General features: G+C 41.3%; 2 protein-coding genes across 2 annotated transcripts in view; both read left to right on the top strand.

The window, feature by feature from the left end:
- The first annotated feature begins 6216 nt into the window (after positions 1 to 6216).
- On the top strand, positions 6217 to 10086 carry pcna (proliferating cell nuclear antigen). The gene is made up of 6 exons (XM_072658430.1): positions 6217 to 6653; positions 8198 to 8295; positions 8443 to 8510; positions 8609 to 8803; positions 8910 to 9033; positions 9515 to 10086. The coding sequence occupies exons 1-6, from the start codon at positions 6433 to 6435 to the stop codon at positions 9589 to 9591; spliced, it is 783 nt and encodes a 260-aa protein (XP_072514531.1). The 5' UTR covers positions 6217 to 6432; the 3' UTR covers positions 9592 to 10086.
- A 9097-nt stretch (positions 10087 to 19183) lies between these two features.
- kcnip3b (Kv channel interacting protein 3b, calsenilin) overlaps positions 19184 to 20775 on the top strand; it is a 24164-nt gene continuing 22572 nt past the window's right edge. The window contains exon 1 of the mRNA XM_072659695.1: positions 19184 to 19214. Within this exon, the coding sequence (XP_072515796.1) occupies positions 19209 to 19214 (6 nt within the window). The 5' untranslated portion in view covers positions 19184 to 19208. The remainder of the gene's footprint in view (positions 19215 to 20775) is intronic.

The raw sequence follows: 20775 nt of genomic DNA, 5'->3' as shown, positions 1-20775 counted from the left end.
GCTCCATTAGCTTCAGAGCTAATTGGTGGACCATAAGCTTCTATTACGTGTTAGCTACATTAGCTTCAGAGCTAATTTGTGGACCATAAGCTTCTATTACGTGTTAGCTACATTAGCTTCAGAGCTAATTGGTGGACCATAAGCTTCTATTACATGTTAGCTACATTAGCTTCAGAGCTAATTGGTGGACCATAAGCTTCTATTACGTGTTAGCTACATTAGCTTCAGAGCTAATTGGTGGACCATAAGCTTCTATTACGTGTTAGCTACATTAGCTTCAGAGCTAATTTGTGGACCATAAGCTTCCATTACGTGTTAGCTACATTAGCTTTAGAGCTAATTGGTGGACCATAAGCTTCTATTATGTGTTAGCTACATTAGCGTCATAGCTTCAGAGCTAATTTGTGGGTTATAAGCTTCCATTACGTGTTAGCTACATTAGCTTCAGAGCTAATTTGTGGGTTATAAGCTTCCATTACGTGTTAGCTACATTAGCTTCAGAGCTAATTGGTGGACCATAAGCTTCTATTACGTGTTAGCTACATTAGCTTCAGAGCTAATTTGTGGGTTATAAGCTTCTATTACGTGTTAGCTACATTAGCTTCAGAGCTAATTGGTGGACCATAAGCTTCTATTACGTGTAAGCTACATTAGCTTCAGAGCTAATTGGTGGACCATAAGCTTCTATTACGTGTTAGCTACATTAGCTTCAGAGCTAATTGGTGGACCATAAGATTCCATTATGTGTTAGCTACATTAGCTTTAGAGCTAATTGGTGGACCATAACCTTTTATTATGTGTTAGCTACATTAGCTTCAGAGCTAATTTGTGGGTTATAAGCTTCTATTACGTGTTAGCTACATTAGCTTCAGAGCTAATTGGTGGACCATAAGCTTCTATTACGTGTTAGCTACATTAGCTTCAGAGCTAATTGGTGGACCATAAGCTTCTATTACGTGTTAGCTACATTAGCTTTAGAGCTAATTGGTGGACCATAACCTTTTATTATGTGTTAGCTACATTAGCTTTAGAGCTAATTGGTGGACCATAAGCTTCCATTATGTGTTAGCTACATTAGCGTCATAGCTTCAGAGCTAATTGGTGGACCATAAGCTTCTATTAAGTGTTAGCTACATTAGCTTCAGAGCTAATTGGTGGACCATAAGCTTCTATTACATGTTAGCTACATTAGCTTCAGAGCTAATTGGTGGACCATAACCTTTATTATGTGTTAGCTACATTAGCTTTAGAGCTAATTGGTGGACCATAAGCTTCTATTATGTGTTAGCTACATTAGCTTTAGAGCTAATTGGTGGACCATAAGCTTCTATTATGTGTTAGCTACATTAGCGTCATAGCTTCAGAGCTAATTTGTGGGTTATAAGCTTCCATTACGTGTTAGCTACATTAGCTTTAGAGCTAATTGGTGGACCATAACCTTTATTATGTGTTAGCTACATTAGCTTCAGAGCTAATTGGTGGACCATAAGCTTCTATTACGTGTTAGCTACATTAGCTTCAGAGCTAATTGGTGGACCATAAGCTTCTATTACGTGTTAGCTACATTAGCTTCAGAGCTAATTGGTGGACCATAAGATTCCATTATGTGTTAGCTACATTAGCTTTAGAGCTAATTGGTGGACCATAACCTTTTATTATGTGTTAGCTACATTAGCTTTAGAGCTAATTGGTGGACCATAAGCTTCCATTATGTGTTAGCTACATTAGCGTCATAGCTTCAGAGCTAATTGGTGGACCATAAGCTTCTATTAAGTGTTAGCTACATTAGCTTCAGAGCTAATTGGTGGACCATAAGCTTCTATTACATGTTAGCTACATTAGCTTCAGAGCTAATTGGTGGACCATAAGCTTCTATTACGTGTTAGCTACATTAGCTTCAGAGCTAATTGGTGGACCATAAGCTTCTATTACATGTTAGCTACATTAGCTTCAGAGCTAATTGGTGGACCATAACCTTTATTATGTGTTAGCTACATTAGCTTTAGAGCTAATTGGTGGACCATAAGCTTCTATTATGTGTTAGCTACATTAGCTTTAGAGCTAATTGGTGGACCATAAGCTTCTATTACGTGTTAGCTACATTAGCTTCAGAGCTAATTGGTGGACCATAAGCTTCTATTACGTGTTAGCTACATTAGCTTCAGAGCTAATTGGTGGACCATAACCTTTTATTATGTGTTAGCTACATTAGCTTCAGAGTTAATTGGTGGACCATAAGCTTCTATTACGTGTTAGCTACATTAGCTTCAGAGCTAATTGGTGGACCATAACCTTTATTACGTGTTAGCTATATTAGCTTCAGAGCTAATTTGTGGGTTATAAGCTTCCATTACGTGTTAGCTACATTAGCTTTAGAGCTAATTGGTGGACCATAAGCTTCTATTACGTGTTAGCTACATTAGCCTCATAGCTTCAGAGCTAATTTGTGGGTTATAAGCTTCCATTACGTGTTAGCTACATTAGCTTCAGAGCTAATTGGTGGACCATAAGCTTTTATTGTGTTAGCTACATTAGCTTCAGAGCTAATTGGTGGACCATAAGCTTCTATTACATGTTAGCTACATTAGCTTCAGAGCTAATTGGTGGACCATAAGCTTCTATTACATGTTAGCTACATTAGCTTCAGAGCTAATTGGTGGACCATAACCTTTTATTATGTGTTAGCTACATTAGCTTCAGAGCTAATTGGTGGACCATAACCTTTATTACGTGTTAGCTATATTAGCTTCAGAGCTAATTTGTGGGTTATAAGCTTCCATTACGTGTTAGCTACATTAGCTTTAGAGCTAATTGGTGGACCATAAGCTTCTATTACGTGTTAGCTACATTAGCCTCATAGCTTCAGAGCTAATTTGTGGGTTATAAGCTTCCATTACGTGTTAGCTACATTAGCTTCAGAGCTAATTGGTGGACCATAAGCTTTTATTGTGTTAGCTACATTAGCTTCAGAGCTAATTGGTGGACCATAAGCTTCTATTACATGTTAGCTACATTAGCTTCAGAGCTAATTGGTGGACCATAAGCTTCTATTACATGTTAGCTACATTAGCTTCAGAGCTAATTGGTGGACCATAACCTTTTATTATGTGTTAGCTACATTAGCTTCAGAGCTAATTGGTGGACCATAAGCTTCTATTATGTGCTAGCTCCATTAGCTCAGAGCTTCAGTGTAATGCTAAAGGCTAATTGGCTACATTTGATCTTTTTCACGGTTCTGTTTGAACGAGAAGAAAAGAACCCGTAAATAAACGTCGTTCTTCTTTAAGAAAAAGTTCCGAACAGTTCAGGGGTTCGGATCATTGCCCTGAGTTTCGTCAGCTTTCAGACTCTCTATCTGATGTTTTCCTCCGAGGGTCTGAGGGGGCTGTAATTCACTCCGGGTGGAAAAGCTGGAGCATTACGTCGCCCGGATCTCCAGCAGCTTGTTTACAGTCGCAGGGAAATTCCAGCTGCGTGTGGGGAATCAGTGTGGTTCAGCGCAGGGCTGGGTGATATCACCCAAAACAGCATCATTACATGTTTGGACGTATGGAGAGAAATTCAGCACAGGCCTGTAACACTGAAGCACGTCTGGAGCTGGAGCTCCAGGAGCTGACTGGATGTCAGTGGTTCTGACCAAGGTTTAGGGTCATTTACACCACAGCAGAACATCCCTGCACTGAAATGCGAGTGGTGAAGCTCAGGTCATCCCTCTACAGTGATTCTCTACCGGTCAGAACTCATACAGTCACACCAAACACACTGAAACCAGAAATACTGCCAGTAGATGTTGCACTCTGTTTGGGACGTGGCTCTACAGGAGCAGCAGAAGAGCTGAGTGAGTTCAGTTCAGGATCATGGACCTCCTGGCTGGATCTGGGGTTATTTGAGGAGTTCTGCACAGCGCTGCTGCCCCGCAGTGACCCGCAGCATCCTCTCCATCAGCTCTGGAGGCTCGCCTGGTTTAAAGGACTCTCCACATAAACGCCAGCAGGGCTGGATCAGTAAGCATCATTCTGTTAGATTAGATTGTTAGATTATCATATATTATATTATATATTATCTATTATCATATATTAGCTTAATAGCTTCAGAGCTGATTGGTGGGTTATAAGCTTTCATTACGTGTTAGCTCCATTAGCTTCATGAGCTAATTGGTGGGTTATATATTATCTATTATCATATATTATTATAGCAGCATTACATTAGTGTCATATTGTCTATTACATATTATTATTAAATTAAGTATTATTAGATTATAGTGTTTGATGACCTATAATATATCATTATTAATTGCAGTATTAATTATTATAAAATTACAAAACTCATCATTAAAGAAAATAATTTAGTCGAGTCTGTTTCATGTTCACTGTGAAACAGCGACACCGCGTGGCCGCGCGGCCGAACCGCACGCTGCCTGACCCGAGGCGGGGTTTAGAGTGGAGAGGAAGTTGCGTCATCCGGTTTACATCAAAAGTGAATGGAAAGCGCGCGCAAAAATATACATTTTGGAGCCTCGTGGGCCTGGGGGTGGGGTTAAGCAGCGCCCTCGAGGTTACATTAGATCATTAGATTTTTTTATGCATTATGTAAAGAATAATTTAATAATTTAGTCGTTGGAGCTTAACTGTCCTGCAGGATCAGCGATTTGCAAATGAGCGCTTTATTAAACAGATGAAACACCTGGATGGATGCTGTTATATTTCTGTTGTATTCGGGTAGCAGTCTGCTTTAGTAGCAGCCCTGTTCGACCTGCCTGGAACAGAGCCATGATTAACTGGGTCAGAACAGGGGCAGCGCCTCCTGTCCAGGAGTTTGGAGCGAGTGATGGACCTGCTGACCCCAAGCCAGCTTCCAACACACCCTGACCACTATGAGGCTATACATGCAGCTGTAATGCTTATATCAAAATCCCATGATGAAACTGACTAATAAAATAGAACACGTCTGTATGTGGATATTTATGCCATATCATATCTTTATTTAGTTCATGTATCAATATTATTGATGAAGGTACTCGTGTCTTATAAATGACCATAAAATGCATCAATTATTAATTAATTATTAAAATATGTGCATATGTTTAACCGTATTTATGCAATAATGTATCAATATTATTGATTAATTTGCTGACCAAAAAAATCCATTTCATTTCTTGAAAATCAACATAAAATATATGATCAATTAATAATTCAAATATTTGCATATGTTTAACTATGTTTTCCACTTCTGTAATAATGTATCAATATTATTGTATTAATATTATTGATGAATCTGCTGACCAAAAAACAATAATTCTTTTTTTTTGCTTTACTGCTGTTTTGTTTTTTGTAAATCACCAAAAAAAGATATAAATTATTAATTAATTATTACAACATTAGCATATGTTTAACTGTATTTCCCACTTCTGTAATAATGTATCAATAATATTGTATCAATATTATTGATGAATGTGCTGACCAAAAAAATCCAATTTATTTTTACTTTATTGCTGTTTTGTTTCTTGTAAATCACCATAAAATTAATTATTAATTAATTATTAAAATATTTGCATATGTTTAACTGTATGTCCCACTTATAATGGGACATAATGATGTATCAATATTACTGCATCAATATTATAGATGAATGTGCTGACCCAAAAAAAATTAAAAATAATTTTGCTTTATTGCTGTTGTTTTTCTTGTACATCACAATAAATATATTAATTATGAATTCATTATTAAAATATTTGCATATGTTTAACCGTACCTCCCACTTCTGTAATAATGTATCAATATTATACATGAATCTGCTGACCAAAAAAATCCTATATCTTTTTTTACTTTATTGCTGTTTTGTTTCTTGTAAATCACCATAAAATTAATTATTAATTAATTATTAAAATATTTGCATATGTTTAACTGTATGTCCCACTTATAATGGGACATAATAATGTATCAATATTACTGCATCAATATTATAGATGAATGTGCTGACCAAAAAAATAAAAAAAATAATTTTGCTTTATTGCTGTTTTGTTTCTTGTAAATCACCATAAAATTAATGATTAATTAATTATTAAAATATTCGCATATGTTTAACTGTATTCCCCACTTCTGTAATAATGGACAAACAGCGACCTCGTGCGGCCGTGCGGCTGAACTGCGCTACTGCAGCTGCACCGAGGCGGAGTTTGCTTCAGAGAGGAAGTTGCGTCGTCCGGTTTGCATGCATCAAAAGTGGACGGAAAGCGCGCGCAGGAGACGCACTTTTGGAGCCTCGTGTATCAGGAAGGGTCGACAGCATCCTCGCGCGCGCTCTTTGTTCAGCTTTCCACCCAGTCTTCTTGTTCTAGAGCCGATCAGGTCCGGTGCGCCCGCCTGCACCTGATACTCCACACTACAGCTACAGGGAACCTCCTTCTGTGTCCGTACACAAACAAACAGCGCAATGTTCGAGGCAAGGCTTGTCCAGGGCTCCATCCTGAAGAAGGTGCTGGAGGCTCTGAAGGATCTGATCACCGAGGCTTGCTGGGACGTGAGCTCGTCTGGGATCTCGCTGCAGAGCATGGACTCTTCCCACGTCTCCCTGGTGCAGCTCACGCTGCGCAGCGATGGCTTCGACTCGTACCGCTGCGACAGAAACCTCGCCATGGGGGTCAACCTCAGCAGGTATTGATTGATTAAGTTGATTAGGTTCTCTGGTAGAGTTCGTGCATAGTTTTGCATGCGGTTATATGCAGTGAATGTTTTTAAAAAGCTAGTTTGCAGAGCTTGAAGTTGGAATTGTCCGTTCCACCTTAAATGGTGCAGCAGTTCCATTCTGGCGCCTTAGGCGCCAGAATGGAACTGCTGCACCATTTAAGGTGGAACGGACAATTCCAACAAGCAGTCAGTTTCAGCCTCGTTCACAAATACTCCGGCTTTTATCGCTCATTAAGCAATTAATTACACCCCTTAACCACAATTAAACACTTAACCTTCAATTAAACACTTAATTAACCTAAAAAAAACTAACTTCCAGCACAGACATGTCCATACATGCCTAATCCACCATCACGCGCCCTTTATCCGCCTTCACCACCCTCATCATACACAACTAATAACTCGCACGCGAACTAATTAAACTTCATCGTTATTATCAAAAGTACCAACCATTTAAAAAACATTTAAATTAATAAGGGAAAAAAAAATACTCTTATTTTCTTAAGATCGCAAATACATGTGACCTCATGACGTCACTTTGGCGCGCACGTCTCCCCTTTGGCGGGAAAGACGGAGCTAGAGAAAGAGAGGCTAGCTAACGAGCTAATAAAGAATAAACGGATGTTTTTTACTTTATTAATGACTAATAAAGTCTTTAATGCGAATAAAATGTTGGGTTTGGGGAGAGGGGATGTAAAGAGTACGAATTTATGTAATAAAAGTGTTTATTCAGTTGTATCTCTGCAATTTTATTATTTTTTACCTCAGATTTAAAAGTAAAATCACTAATGCATGTTTAATAATGATTAGTTTAATATTTGTATATGTTTAAATAAAAAAAATCCTGTCAGGCTTATCTGGTGTATAAATAAATATAAACGCTATTTAGGTATTTTGTGTATAAGCATTTGCCCATTTTAGCCTTAGAAAGGTAGATTTTGAGCTAAATGGATCATCAAACTGCTTAAATTATTTTAAATGTCTTAAGAAAATTTAAAGCTGCTGTAATTTGCATTGCAATAAAAAATAATGCTTGTCTTTTAAAAAAAAAAAAAATATATATATATATATATATATATATATATATATATATATATATATATATATATATATACACATGCATGCAGCCAGGGGAATTTGGTTGCTAATAAGAATATATTTCCTCTAATTATTTGATGATTCCTCAGTTTAGTTACTTTTAAGCTGTAGTTTGTAAATTTAGATTTCAATACAGTATCTGGTGAGTAGAAGCCAGAAAAACTACAACACCCATAATGCTTTGCGAGAGCTGCATGTTAGCTGAGTGGCTGGAAGATGGTGTTTTTAGATGGAAGTGAGGTTCTTTTATGGCGTAGAGCTTCTAAGTTGTGTATAACTGTCTTGAGCAAAATTGTGAGCGTGTGATTAGTTATTAGTGTTTAGACGAATCAGATCACTGCGTTTTTAAGTGTCAGTAAACAGCTTTGAACCATATGATGGATTATCTAATGATCTGTGGTGTGGTGTTCCAGTATGTCGAAGATCCTGAAGTGTGCTGGGAATGAGGACATCATCACTCTGCGGGCGGAGGACAACGCTGACTCCTTGGCTCTGGTGTTTGAGACGATCAGTGAGTGATTTTTAATTTCAGCTTAATGAAGATCGCTGATGTATTCTTTAGGTATCTACACACACACTGGCTTATTAAAGTCTTTCGTTAGTTGGAAAGTCACTGGAGGTTGTGAGGAGTTCCTCTAATGTTTCCTAATCTCTTCAGATCAGGAGAAAGTCTCCGACTATGAAATGAAGCTGATGGACTTGGATGTGGAGCAGCTTGGAATTCCAGTAAGTTTTAGTCTGATCCCGGTTCAGGATGAGGCTTCAGGGCGTGTTTGAGCTCATTTGAGTTTTGTTTTAACCTTGTTTTTAACCCTGTTTTCCAGGAGCAGGAGTACAGCTGTGTGGTGAAAATGCCCTCGGGAGAGTTCGCCCGCATCTGCCGAGACCTTTCGCAGATTGGTGATGCAGTCATGATTTCCTGCGCCAAAGATGGAGTGAAGTTCTCCGCCAGCGGCGAGCTCGGCACTGGCAACATCAAGCTGTCCCAGACCAGCAACGTGGACAAGGAGGACGAGGCTGTGAGTGTTTATGATGGGGCTAGTGTGCATCAGTCATACTCCGTTAATGGCTTTGTCCGGATTGTGAGGAGGATGGAGGTCAGGACTGTGTGTGTTTGTTTCTCAGGTGACGATTGAGATGAATGAACCGGTGCAGCTGATATTTGCTCTGAACTACCTCAACTTCTTCACCAAGGCCACACCCCTGTCCAAAACAGTCACGCTCAGCATGTCTGCAGACATTCCTCTCGGTAAGGGTCTCGCACCCAGCAACTCATTTGCATACACCTTAACAACCTAAATCTATTTCTAATCACAACTGTTGGATTAGATCTTATAGGGAAATCCACAAGGCACTTCAGACTACATGGGCACATAGTCAAAAAGTTTACTTGAATGACTGTTAGTACATTTATAGAAAATAATAAAACAGATCAAAGGCCTATTAAGTGATGTCTTTATACCAAATAGAATCTGTTGCCATATTTGCATATTTAAAGATTTCATTGCAGATGTTTTCTTGGGCTTATTTTCCATGTTAAGTTCTACCAACACCACCATTTCATAATTTTACACAGTAACAAGAATTTGAATAATGTAAAAATTCCAAAGTAAAATGAGTGGATAGATTTTCTCACTAATGAGAAACTAGTGATTCTGTAAAGCTTTATAATATCAGTGAAGGGTCTTCTGCTCTGGGCTCTGTCTCATGCTGCTGCCCCTTTGTTTCAGTGGTGGAGTACAAGATTGCAGATATGGGTCACGTCAAATACTACCTGGCCCCCAAGATTGACGAGGAGTCGTCCTAAATCCATCCACTTGGAAACTGAAGGCACTCCAGCTGTCCTGCCCTGTGCACCCGCACCGCCTGCAGAGCTGCTGGAGTGCTCTACAGAAGTTTTACTCTGCACTCGTCCACATGTCGAGAGTCAACACGACTGACTGTCCAAAACCTGAGAGCTGACCCAGCGTGTCTGGTCATTACTCGCAGGTTGCAGTTGCTTTAGCAGGTGCAGTAATATGGTGACTGGTTTGCTCGGATGCAGTCTGTAGATCCAGTCTGTCTTTCAGGCTTTGTTTCCCCCCCACCCCATCGCATTCCCTCTATATGGTTCTTTTGTTCCCATCTGCCACAAAGCACTCGGTTTATCCCCCTCATTCCGATATGTAGATAATGTCTGTAAATATAAAAAATGCCTCCCTTCTGTTGCCCTCTATTAAACCTTTTGTAATGGATGTGCTGTTCTGCTGAGCTGTGTTCGTTTATGCAGCAGTAGGTCAGATAAATAAATTTTCATAGAAAATCAGTGGTCCTTTTGAATTTTGTAATAAGGCTGATAAAGGTTAAAACCATAAAATGAAGGTGTTTACCCTTACAGGAGTGATTGGCTTCCCATTTTAAACTAATCTGGAGCTGGTCCTCCTCTGCAGCTCCAGCAGCAGCAGGTCTGGAGCTCTGCTGCAGTTACTGAGTCAGTTGGAGGCTTTTCTGCACTCTGAGCTCAGCACTCGGCCCTGACCCCGCTCTGTAACTTTACGTGGTCTGACAGACACTCGGTGGACACTGAGCTGCTCTCTGTGAGCTGTTCCTCCTAAACTCTTCCACTGTTCAATAATAACACCACTCAGCTGATGGAGGAAGATCTAGGAGGGAGGAGATTTCACCAGCTGACTTGTTGTTGGTGCAGCGGTGTCTCCTATTACATACAGAACCACGCTGGAGTTCAGTGATTGAGGTGTGTCCCAATACTTTTGTCTAAAGTATGTGGAAATGCCAGTAAGCCAGCTGAATTTCAGTAGCTGAGCTGTAATGCAACACTTAATTTTGCCCACCAGAGGGAGCCAAACTTGAGTCTAAGTATGTCCAGTTCAGATTTTCAGAGCACCACATGTAGTTATTTTAAGCATTGCACAACTTCTCAAAAGAAATATTGGTGAACTTGGTGTAAATATCTACTTATTTTGAGCTTGTAAAGTTTATTACATTTCTAAACATTTTATCTGCAGAAAGTTTTGTTCTGCATTTGCTTTTTAAGTTTCCTAAAACTCTATTTGTCAGTAGAATAAAATAAATAGGGTTAAGTGTAGAAATAGTTATCTTGATGTTCTTACTACAGAAATACCTCGTTCCCTCGACCTTCAGCAGAGTGTAGCTGTACTTCATGTGTTTAAGAACTTTTTCTTTATGCTGATGCCTCTGATACTATCATGTTTTCATAGTAGTGATGATAAATGGTATAGGTAAATATTTAGTCTCTTGCCATAACATTTAAAATATTTTTTTTCTTGTGGGGCTGTTCCCAGGGTGCAGGGGTTAGTGTCTACCAAACGTGCTCCAAAGAAGGACAGCTGGTGATCTGCCGACATGGTTGAGGACCTGCTGCTAACATTAGTCTTGGTTTTTTGAGGGTTATGCCTTGACAGGTTAGCATAGTTTTGGCTGCACAAGCGGGTCTGCTCAGTATAAGGCATGGTATTTATATAGCTAGATATAAAGGTGTATAGTATAAAACCAGTATATGGTGGTTTTAATGTTATGGCTTATGGGTGTATAGGAGGAGATTTAAGGAGCAGGCCACTCTGATATGGAAATTAAAAATTGCCAATTAATCTTTTGGCTTCATTAGCTGAGGGTAAGTGTGACCGTGTTGGCTTAGTGTGTAAACCTTACTGAGGGTTTTAATTGGCTGGTGGCTGATTAGAGGGGGATTAAGATGATGAGTCTTGTGGGAGATGGATGCTCTGTACATCCTATAGGATAAAACACGCGCGGAGCCTGCAGGACTGAAGTCTGCGGAGTTTATGATGGTTCAAACTGTCATTTTTAGGTTTAAGGTTCTTCTAAGGATGACTGCCAAGAATGCGCTCAAATCAAAGAACATAAAAATATTACATGTCAATATTGTAAACACTCATAACTGAATTATGTAATAAAATATATCTAAAATATTTATATTTGTTAAAATAATAATAATAATAATAATAAAGCTGCAAGGAAAGGGTTTCTGATAAAGTGGCCAAGGGAACTATCAAAACACTGGCTGTAGGGTTGCCAGGGCAACAGACACTATGACAGCAGCTCTGAAAACAAAAACCATCTGCAAAACTAACTAATTTACAGTATGTGGACAAACATGTTGGGACATCTGTTCATTAATGTTTGTTTTTTTTAATAATCTATGTGGTCCTCATTGCCCAACATCCTGACCTCACTAATGCTTTTGTTGCTGAATGCAATCAAATCCTCACAGCAATGCTCCTGCAGGAGAAACTCTCTTAATACCCTTGATTTCAGATGAAACGGTGAATGAGCAGATGTTCCAATATAATTGAATTCAATGTGTGTTTGTGTGAGAGAGATATAAAGAGAGATGCTTGGTGTCTAACACTAGTCTGAGGGCACTCGCGCTTCACCCCGTCTCAGTCACTCTCTGCATCTCCTCCAGCCGGACAGCTTAATCTCTCCCTCCGCCATCCGTCTTCTTGTCTTCTTCTGTTTGCCAGATTCATCATTCTCTCTCTCTCTCTCTCTCTCTCTCTCTCTCTCTCTCTCTCTCTCTCTCTCTCTCTGTTCGTCTGCACTTCTGTGAAAACTGCCCTGGAATAATAGCGTCTCTCCCTGACACATCAGCACTTTCCGGATCAGACCTAAAGCTGCTGCATGTGTTTACCACCCTGTTATTTCACCTTAGAATGAAACACAGACATCGGCCCGCCCTCTCTAGAGGGGTTACCCAGGTGCTTGCTCAGCTCTTTTGCTTATCTCTGGCTGGTCGTCCTGTGTGCACCATCAGGCCACTGCTGCGTTCTCTGTAGCTGCTGCCCTCATCAGATTCAGACCCTGACTCTGGTCTACAAAGCCAAGACTGGACCAGCCAGCCCCTCCGTACTTGATGGCGATGGTCAAAAGCCGATCTGCACCAAGAGCCCTTCCAGCTTCAAGTACGGCTTGGCTCGACCCGCCATCCTTTAAGATCCACGGAAGACGAGCGTCCAGACTTTTTACTGTCCTGCACCGAAGTGTAGGAACGAACTTCCCCTGGGTGTCCGAACAGCAGAGTCCAACGCTCGCTGTCCTCAAACCCAGACTGAAGACCCTCCTCTTCTGAGAGGACTTGGGTGAAGAGAAGAGTACTATGGTCTCCATACTGACTTGAGTTTAGTAGAGTCTAAGATTAGAGGATCTTCTGGAGTCTAGTCTGTATAAACTAGATAAGGGTATTTACTGAGTGATCAGTGAAGCTCTGGAGAAGAACAATGTAATTTAATGTATGGTAAAAAAAAAAAAGGCTCTGCTCTGATTGGCTGGCTTAGGGCCCAGAGACATAACACTGTAGCTATGTAGTGTAGCATAGCATAGCTTTGTTTTTAGTGTTGTAATTGCAATTAATTACATTGTATTTATATCGTAATTAATTTAGCCAGCGGATTCTGGAAAACCGACAGAAAACTCACTCTGATTTCTTTACAGTCGCCATGACTACAGCACAGATACAGTCCATAATTTATCTCCTATCTAAACCCACCACTGCAGCTACACGAGTCTTCTGAGTTTTATATGGAATGATGATGATGATGATGATGATGATGAAGGTAAAATAGTGAATAGAGAATCTCCACTAATCCAGTTCTCTTTAGGGACTACTTTCTGTAGCTGCACTACACCCTGCAGCATGTATCCCTCCACCATTTTAATGATCTGGTTCTAAAAGCAGGTTCTAGAGCCGAGCTCTTCTCAGAACTCTGGTAGAACCGTGTCTCAGGCATCAGGCAGCGTCTTCATCACCATTAGGTGAAGAACTTTCTGTGAGGAGCTTTTATTAGAGCTTCAGACGTCTGCTTCCCTTCACCTCCACTGTAGAACTCCAGCTCTGACTGGGGGAGCTTATCTAGAACCTCCACTGTAGAACCACAGCTCTGACTGGGGGAGCTTATCTAGAACCTCCACTGTAGAACTCCAGCTCTGACTGGGGGAGCTTATCTAGAACCTCCACTGTAGAACCACAGCTCTGACTGGAGCAGGTTATCTAGAACCGAGCATTTCACACTAAACCCCCCCACTCTCAGTAGGGTTTCTTTACACCTTTACCATGAAATGATGTAGAAAAGTCTGCTGATGTCTCAAAACCGTGGTTCCTCTGCCCTCACTCTGTCCTCTCTCAGAACAGGTCCAGGGCTAAATCTGGGCTCGTACGTCTCCTGTTTCTGCTGGTGAAAGAGAAGATGGGGGACAGTGGGGTCCTAATGAGGAAGCGATCGATCTGTCTGTAATCTAGAATTGATTTAATGGATGGAGATAGTGTTGCTGCCACCAAACCAAGTGCAGGTATCTGTGCTGAGTTTAAGGTTAAGGAGAGGACACTGCTACCCTCCAGAGGAACTTGAATGCAACACTCCTACAAAGGTTTTCCACGGGTTCTTTAGTAAAGGCAATAACTCGACACAGAACCATGAGACTCACAGGACCAGCTATTCACAGGACCAACAGTTCTATGCCTGGTGGAGGAGCACTTCACATTGTTGGAACCCTTTTAAATTGGCTCCATATGGCTCCAAAAGGAGCTCTGTTATTGTTCGAAGACAAAGAACCCTGAATTACCACAGAACCATGTTGAGAGAACAGGACACACCTATGGTTAAGCCACCCAGCGTTGGGCTGTGGGGTTCTCTGGAACACTGGAGCTCCACAAAGTACCTTCGGGATGAGCTGGAGTGGCCGAGCTAATTCTTCTACCCTTGACGTGAGGATGTGAAGGTTCTTCAACAATCTAATGGTTCTCTTTTATAAACATGGAACTTTATGGAACTAATAGTGGTTCTTTAACGGCATCGCACAAGGAACAAACATGAGCAGAAGAAACTCAGGAGGTGTGTGGAGAGCAGTGAGGAACACATGGGAGGCAGTTCGTTTAGACGAAACCCTACAGAAATGTGACACAGTGGTGTGAGACGGTCATCAAGCCCAGAGAAGAACCCACACAACACAGTAACACACGCTTGTATTTGACAAAAGTATTGGGACACCTGCTTGTTCATTGTTTCTTCTGGAGTTGATCCTGCTTTTATTGGAGTAACTGTCTCTACTGTCCAGAGAAGAAGACTTTCTACAAGATTCTGGAGGAGGAGCATTGCTGTGAGGATTTGATTGCATTCAGCAACAAGAGCTTTAGTGAGGTCAGGATGTTGAATAATGATCACCAACCCACCTCATCATCCCCAACTCATCCCAACAGTACTGGATGGAGCTCCTCCACAATCATTCCAGAGAACACAGCTCCTCCACTGCTCCACAGCTCCTCAATGCTGGGGGGCTTTATACCCCTCTAGCCCACGCCTGGCATTAGGCAGCATGGAGCCAATAGGGTCATGATGATCTGCTCCAGAGAGTCCTTGGCAGTACTTCATTCATGTAGTTTATGTAGGTCTGCAGCTGCACAGGAGACCAGGCTTTTACTCAGAACACTAAAACAGATAAAGGGGTTTCTTCAACGCGGTGCAGGGACGCTCTATCACATGCTAAGGATGTGCAGGACGCTCGAACGCAGCATTCACTCTTTTTTTAGTGTCTAAAAATAGTCTCAGCACTGATGTGTGATGCTGATGAAGGTGTGCTGGCAGCACTGGAAAATGAAACCCTTCCAGTTCTGTAGGAAATGAGTGAGAAAGTGAAAGCGCTGATGTGCTGTGTGTGATGTCGCAGGCGGTGACAGTAAATACAGCGCAGCATCAACAGCAGCGTGAGGAGGCCTGAATAATTCATATGATGAGTGCAGTGGTTACTCAGTGGTGACCTAAGCAATGCTGGTTCAAATCCCAGACGAACCTCTTCAGAATCTGAGAGCTGCTGCTAATGTCACTGCAGTGCCGGGTCGGGCCTCGGAGCCGCAAACAAAAGGTACTACGCTCATTTATCGCCATGACTACAACACAGATACAGCCCTTAATTTAGCATCTATCCAAATCCACCAGTGATGATGATGAAGGTAAAATAGAGGAGAATCTCAACTAATCCAGTTTTCTTTAGGGACTACTTTCTGTAGCTGCACTACACCCTGCAGCATGTATCCCTCCACCATTTTAATGATCTGGTTCTAAAAGCAGGTTCTAGAGCCGAACTCTTCTCAGAACTCTGGTAGAACAGTGTCTCAGGCATCAGGCAGCGTCTTCATCACCATTAGGTGAAGAACTTTCTGTGAGGAGCTGTTAGAGGTATTACATTAGGCTACAAGAATATCTCTATATTTTTTAATTCTGTGTACATTTCCCCTCAAATGTGACTGGATTCGCTCAATTAGGAGGTGGGTAATGTTTCGGACACAGCCAGGGTCATCCACACAGTCCCTCCAGTGCACCCCTTACAGGAAACAACATCTGGCCTCAAAGGTGATGAATACATGCATGCTCCACCTTAGGAACAGTAGAGTTAGGATGGTTCTCTGGAAGATATGCCAGCATCCATGCATGAGGAATCCCACTCATGCATTAGTTATCCTGCTTTCAGCTCAGCTGCATTACTGGCTAGAAGCTTCACCCTATAGTTTGGTGAAAATCAGAGAGGCACAGTGCTGCAGGCCTGGTCACCTCACACTCTCCTCAGACCGTGTGGAGGTGTTCAGTAGTCTCTAATAGACTGATTATGTGGTTTCTGACTCTGTATGACTCACTTATCTAGAACATGGACTGAAGTATGGACACAAGCCATAACATTAAAACCACTTCCAGGCAAATTAAAAACACAGATGATCTTCATCTACAGCATCTCCTGTCCAGGGTGGCTCTACATATTTTCCCCAGACAGCAGCCTGAGCAGCAGCGTGAATCTTTCCCTCCCTTCCTGAAGGCCTGAGAGTTTGAGGAGAGATAATGTCCACTCATCCTTTCAGGACTGGACTGGACTGGAGTGGAGTTGAGTGGAGTTGAGTGAAGTGGACACACTGGGCTCTACCTTATGATGCTCATCACTATCTTACACCCCTATCTTCACGCCTTCCGGCTGCATTGGTTAAATAGCAGCTGTGCTTGTGAATATATCTACGCTGATGGGCGCGGTGGTCTCACCCCCCCCCAGGACACATCCTATCCCCCAATCCCCCAGGACACGTCCTGTCCCCTGGACATGTCTTATGCTGTTCTTACACAAGGTTAGCTCGATAGCGTATAGCGAGTGCTCGGTAGCTAGCTAGCTTTACCTGTTGTTATTAGCGTTATATGCCAGCGTAGCAACAACAGTATTATATCTGTATATATAACTTGTGGATAAATTATTGTTAATAACCAGTGAAGCAGTCGGGGGACAGGCTGTGTCAGGACACCGCTCCCATACCTCATAACGCCCATAATGGCGTTACAGTAATGTTACACACTGTAACACAGCACCCGACAAATAAGACGGAGTAGCTCTGTGTGTCTGTGTCTGTGTCTGTGTGTGTGTGTGTGTCTGTGTGTGTGTGTGTGTTTATGAGCACTGTATTATGAGCACTGTATTATGAGCACTGTATTATGAGCACTGTAATGATCAGTGTATTATGAGCACTGTTATGATCAGTGTGTTATGATCAGTGTATTATGATCACTGTATTATGAGCACTGTTATGAGCACTGTATTATGATCACTGTTATGAGCACTGTATTATGATCACTGTATTATGAGCACTGTTATGAGCACTGTATTATGAGCACTGTATTATGAGCACTGTATTATGAGCACTGTTATGATCACTGTATTATGATCAGTGTATTATGAGCACTGTATTATGAGCACTGTATTATGATCACTGTTATGAGCACTGTATTATGATCACTGTATTATGAGCACTGTTATGATCACTGTTATGAGCACTGTATTATGATCACTGTATTATGAGCACTGTTATGATCACTGTATTATGATCAGTGTATTATGAGCACTGTATTATGAGCACTGTATTATGATCACTGTTATGAGCACTGTATTATGATCACTGTATTATGAGCACTGTTATGATCACTGTTATGAGCACTGTATTATGATCACTGTATTATGAGCACTGTTATGATCACTGTATTATGAGCACTGTATTATGAGCACTGTATTATGATCACTGTTATGAGCACTGTATTATGATCAGTGTATTATGAGCACTGTATTATGATCAGTGTATTATGATCAGTGTATTATGAGCACTGTTTTATGATCAGTGTATTATGATCAGTGTATTATGAGCACTGTATTATGATCAGTGTATTATGATCACTGTATTATGAGCACTGTTATGAGCACTGTATTATGATCAGTGTATTATGAGCACTGTATTATGATCAGTGTATTATGAGCACTGTATTATGATCAGTGTATTATGATCACTGTATTATGAGCACTGTATTATGATCAGTGTATTATGAGCACTGTATTATGAGCACTGTATTATGAGCACTGTTATGAGCACTGTATTATGATCAGTGTATTATGATCAGTGTATTATGATCACTGTATTATGAGCACTGTTATGAGCACTGTATTATGAGCACTGTATTATGATCACTGTATTATGATCACTGTTATGAGCACTGTATTATGATCACTGTATTATGATCACTGTATTATGATCACTGTATTATGAGCACTGTATTATGATCACTGTTATGATCACTGTTATGATCAGTGTATTATGATCACTGTATTATGATCAGTGTATTATGATCACTGTATTATGATCACTGTTATGAGCACTGTATTATGAGCACTGTATTATGATCACTGTTATGAGCACTGTTATGATCAGTGTATTATGATCAGTGTATTATGATCACTGTATTATGATCACTGTATTATGATCAGTGTATTATGATCACTGTATTATGATCACTGTTATGATCACTGTTATGATCAGTGTATTATGATCAGTGTATTATGATCACTGTTATGAGCACTGTATTATGATCACTGTATTATGAGCACTGTATTATGATCACTGTTATGATCACTGTTATGATCACTGTTATGAGCACTGTATTATGATCAGTGTATTATGATCAGTGTATTATGATCAGTGTATTATGATCAGTGTATTATGATCACTGTTATGATCACTGTTATGATCACTGTATTATGATCAGTGTATTATGATCACTGTTATGAGCACTGTATTATGATCACTGTTATGATCACTGTTATGATCACTGTTATGATCAGTGTATTATGATCAGTGTATTATGATCAGTGTATTATGATCGCTGGCTGGGTTTGGGGGTGAAGGCTGAGACAGTTTTAGTTTCCTTTAGCTGAAAAAAAAAAACAACCCCAAACACGCGGGAGTCGTTCGTTGCTCCCGAATCGATTCACTCCGCTCACCTTAAAAAGATTCGATTCATTCTGGTCCATTCCTCCTCCGCGTGCAGCGAGCAGAGAGCGCGAGTGGAGACGCGGAGCACGAGACAGCCGGACAGCATGCAGGTAGGACTGACCTTTAGAACCCGCTGATGGAGGTGAACAGGTGGAGGAGTGCGAGCGACTCACTGATTCTGACTGGAAACTTCAACCAGCAATCAAACACTATTGATTATTTGTGACGAGCGCGCGCGTGCACCGTTTATCATTCGTGCGAAAAAGACCCTATTGCACACACACACACACACACACACACACACACACACACACACTCACTCACTCACTCACTCACTCACTCACTCACTCACACTCACTCACACACACACACACTCATGCTCATCAGTGTGTTGATTCTGGGAGCTTTAATATACTGAAACGCAGACTTTCCACCATTCACACACTCTTCCTCTCAGCTCACACACACACTCTTCCTCTCAGCTCACACACACACTCTTCCTCTCAGCTCACACACACACACACACACTCTTCCTCTCAGCTCACACACACACACACACTCTTCCTCTCAGCTCACACACACACACACACACACACTCTTCCTCTCAGCTCACACACACACTCTTCCTCTCAGCTCACACACACACACACACACACACTCTTCCTCTCAGCTCACACACACACACACACACACACACTCTTCCTCTCAGCTCACACACACTCTTCCTCTCAGCTCACACACACACTCTTCCTCTCAGCTCACACACACACTCTTCCTCTCGGCTCACACACACTCTTCCTCTCAGCTCATACACACACACACACTCTTCCTCTCAGCTCACACACACACTCTTCCTCTCAGCTCACACACACACTCTTCCTCTCAGCTCACACACACACTCTTCCTCTCAGCTCACACACACACACTCTTCCTCTCAGCTCACACACACACACTCTTCCTCTCGACTCACACACACTCTTCCTCTCGACTCACACACACTCTTCCTCTCGACTCACACACACTCTTCCTCTCAGCTCACACACACTCTTCCTCTCAGCTCACACACACTCTTCCTCTCGACTCACACACACTCTTCCTCTCAGCTCACACACACTCTTCCTCTCAGCTCACACACACTCTTCCTCTCAGCTCACACACACTCTTCCTCTCAGCTCACACACACTCTTCCTCTCAGCTCACACAGCTGCAGAAGCTCTCTGAGAGTGTGGATACTTTTGGTACTTTAGAACCTCTTTCACTCCTTACATTCAGCACTAACCCAGCTTCATCACATTCATCACACTGTTAATGTGGTCAGTTGTGATGAATCACGCTGTTAATGTGGTCAGTTGTGATGAATCACGTTGTTTGTGTGGTCAGTTGTGATGAATCACGCTGTTAATGTGGTCAGTTGTGATGAATCACGCTGTTAATGTGGTCAGTTGTGATGAATCACGTTGTTTGTGTGGTCAGTTGTGATAAATCACGCTGTTAATGTGGTCAGTTGTGATGAATCACGCTGTTAATGTGGTCAGTTGTGATGAATCACGCTGTTGATGTGGTCAGTTGTGATGAATCACACTGTTAATGTGGTCAGTTGTGATGAATCACGTTGTTTGTGTGGTCAGTTGTGATGAATCACGCTGTTAATGTGGTCAGTTGTGATGAATC

Source organism: Salminus brasiliensis, chromosome 16, assembly GCF_030463535.1.
Source record: "Salminus brasiliensis chromosome 16, fSalBra1.hap2, whole genome shotgun sequence".
NCBI lineage: Eukaryota > Metazoa > Chordata > Actinopteri > Characiformes > Bryconidae > Salminus > Salminus brasiliensis.
The sequence above is the reverse complement of the archived record's forward strand: the minus strand, read 5'-3'. Positions and strand labels throughout refer to the sequence as shown.

What these genes read in the sequence shown, in the direction of transcription:
- pcna (XM_072658430.1), top strand. Translation starts at nt 6,433, where the DNA reads ATGTTCGAGGCAAGGCTTGTCCAGGGCTCCATCCTGAAGAAGGTGCTG. An exon ending in TGGAGCAGCTTGGAATTCCA is followed by an intron (nt 8,511 to 8,608) that starts GTAAGTTTTAGT and finishes CCTGTTTTCCAG; the next exon opens with GAGCAGGAGTACAGCTGTGT. An exon ending in TGGACAAGGAGGACGAGGCT is followed by an intron (nt 8,804 to 8,909) that starts GTGAGTGTTTAT and finishes TTTGTTTCTCAG; the next exon opens with GTGACGATTGAGATGAATGA.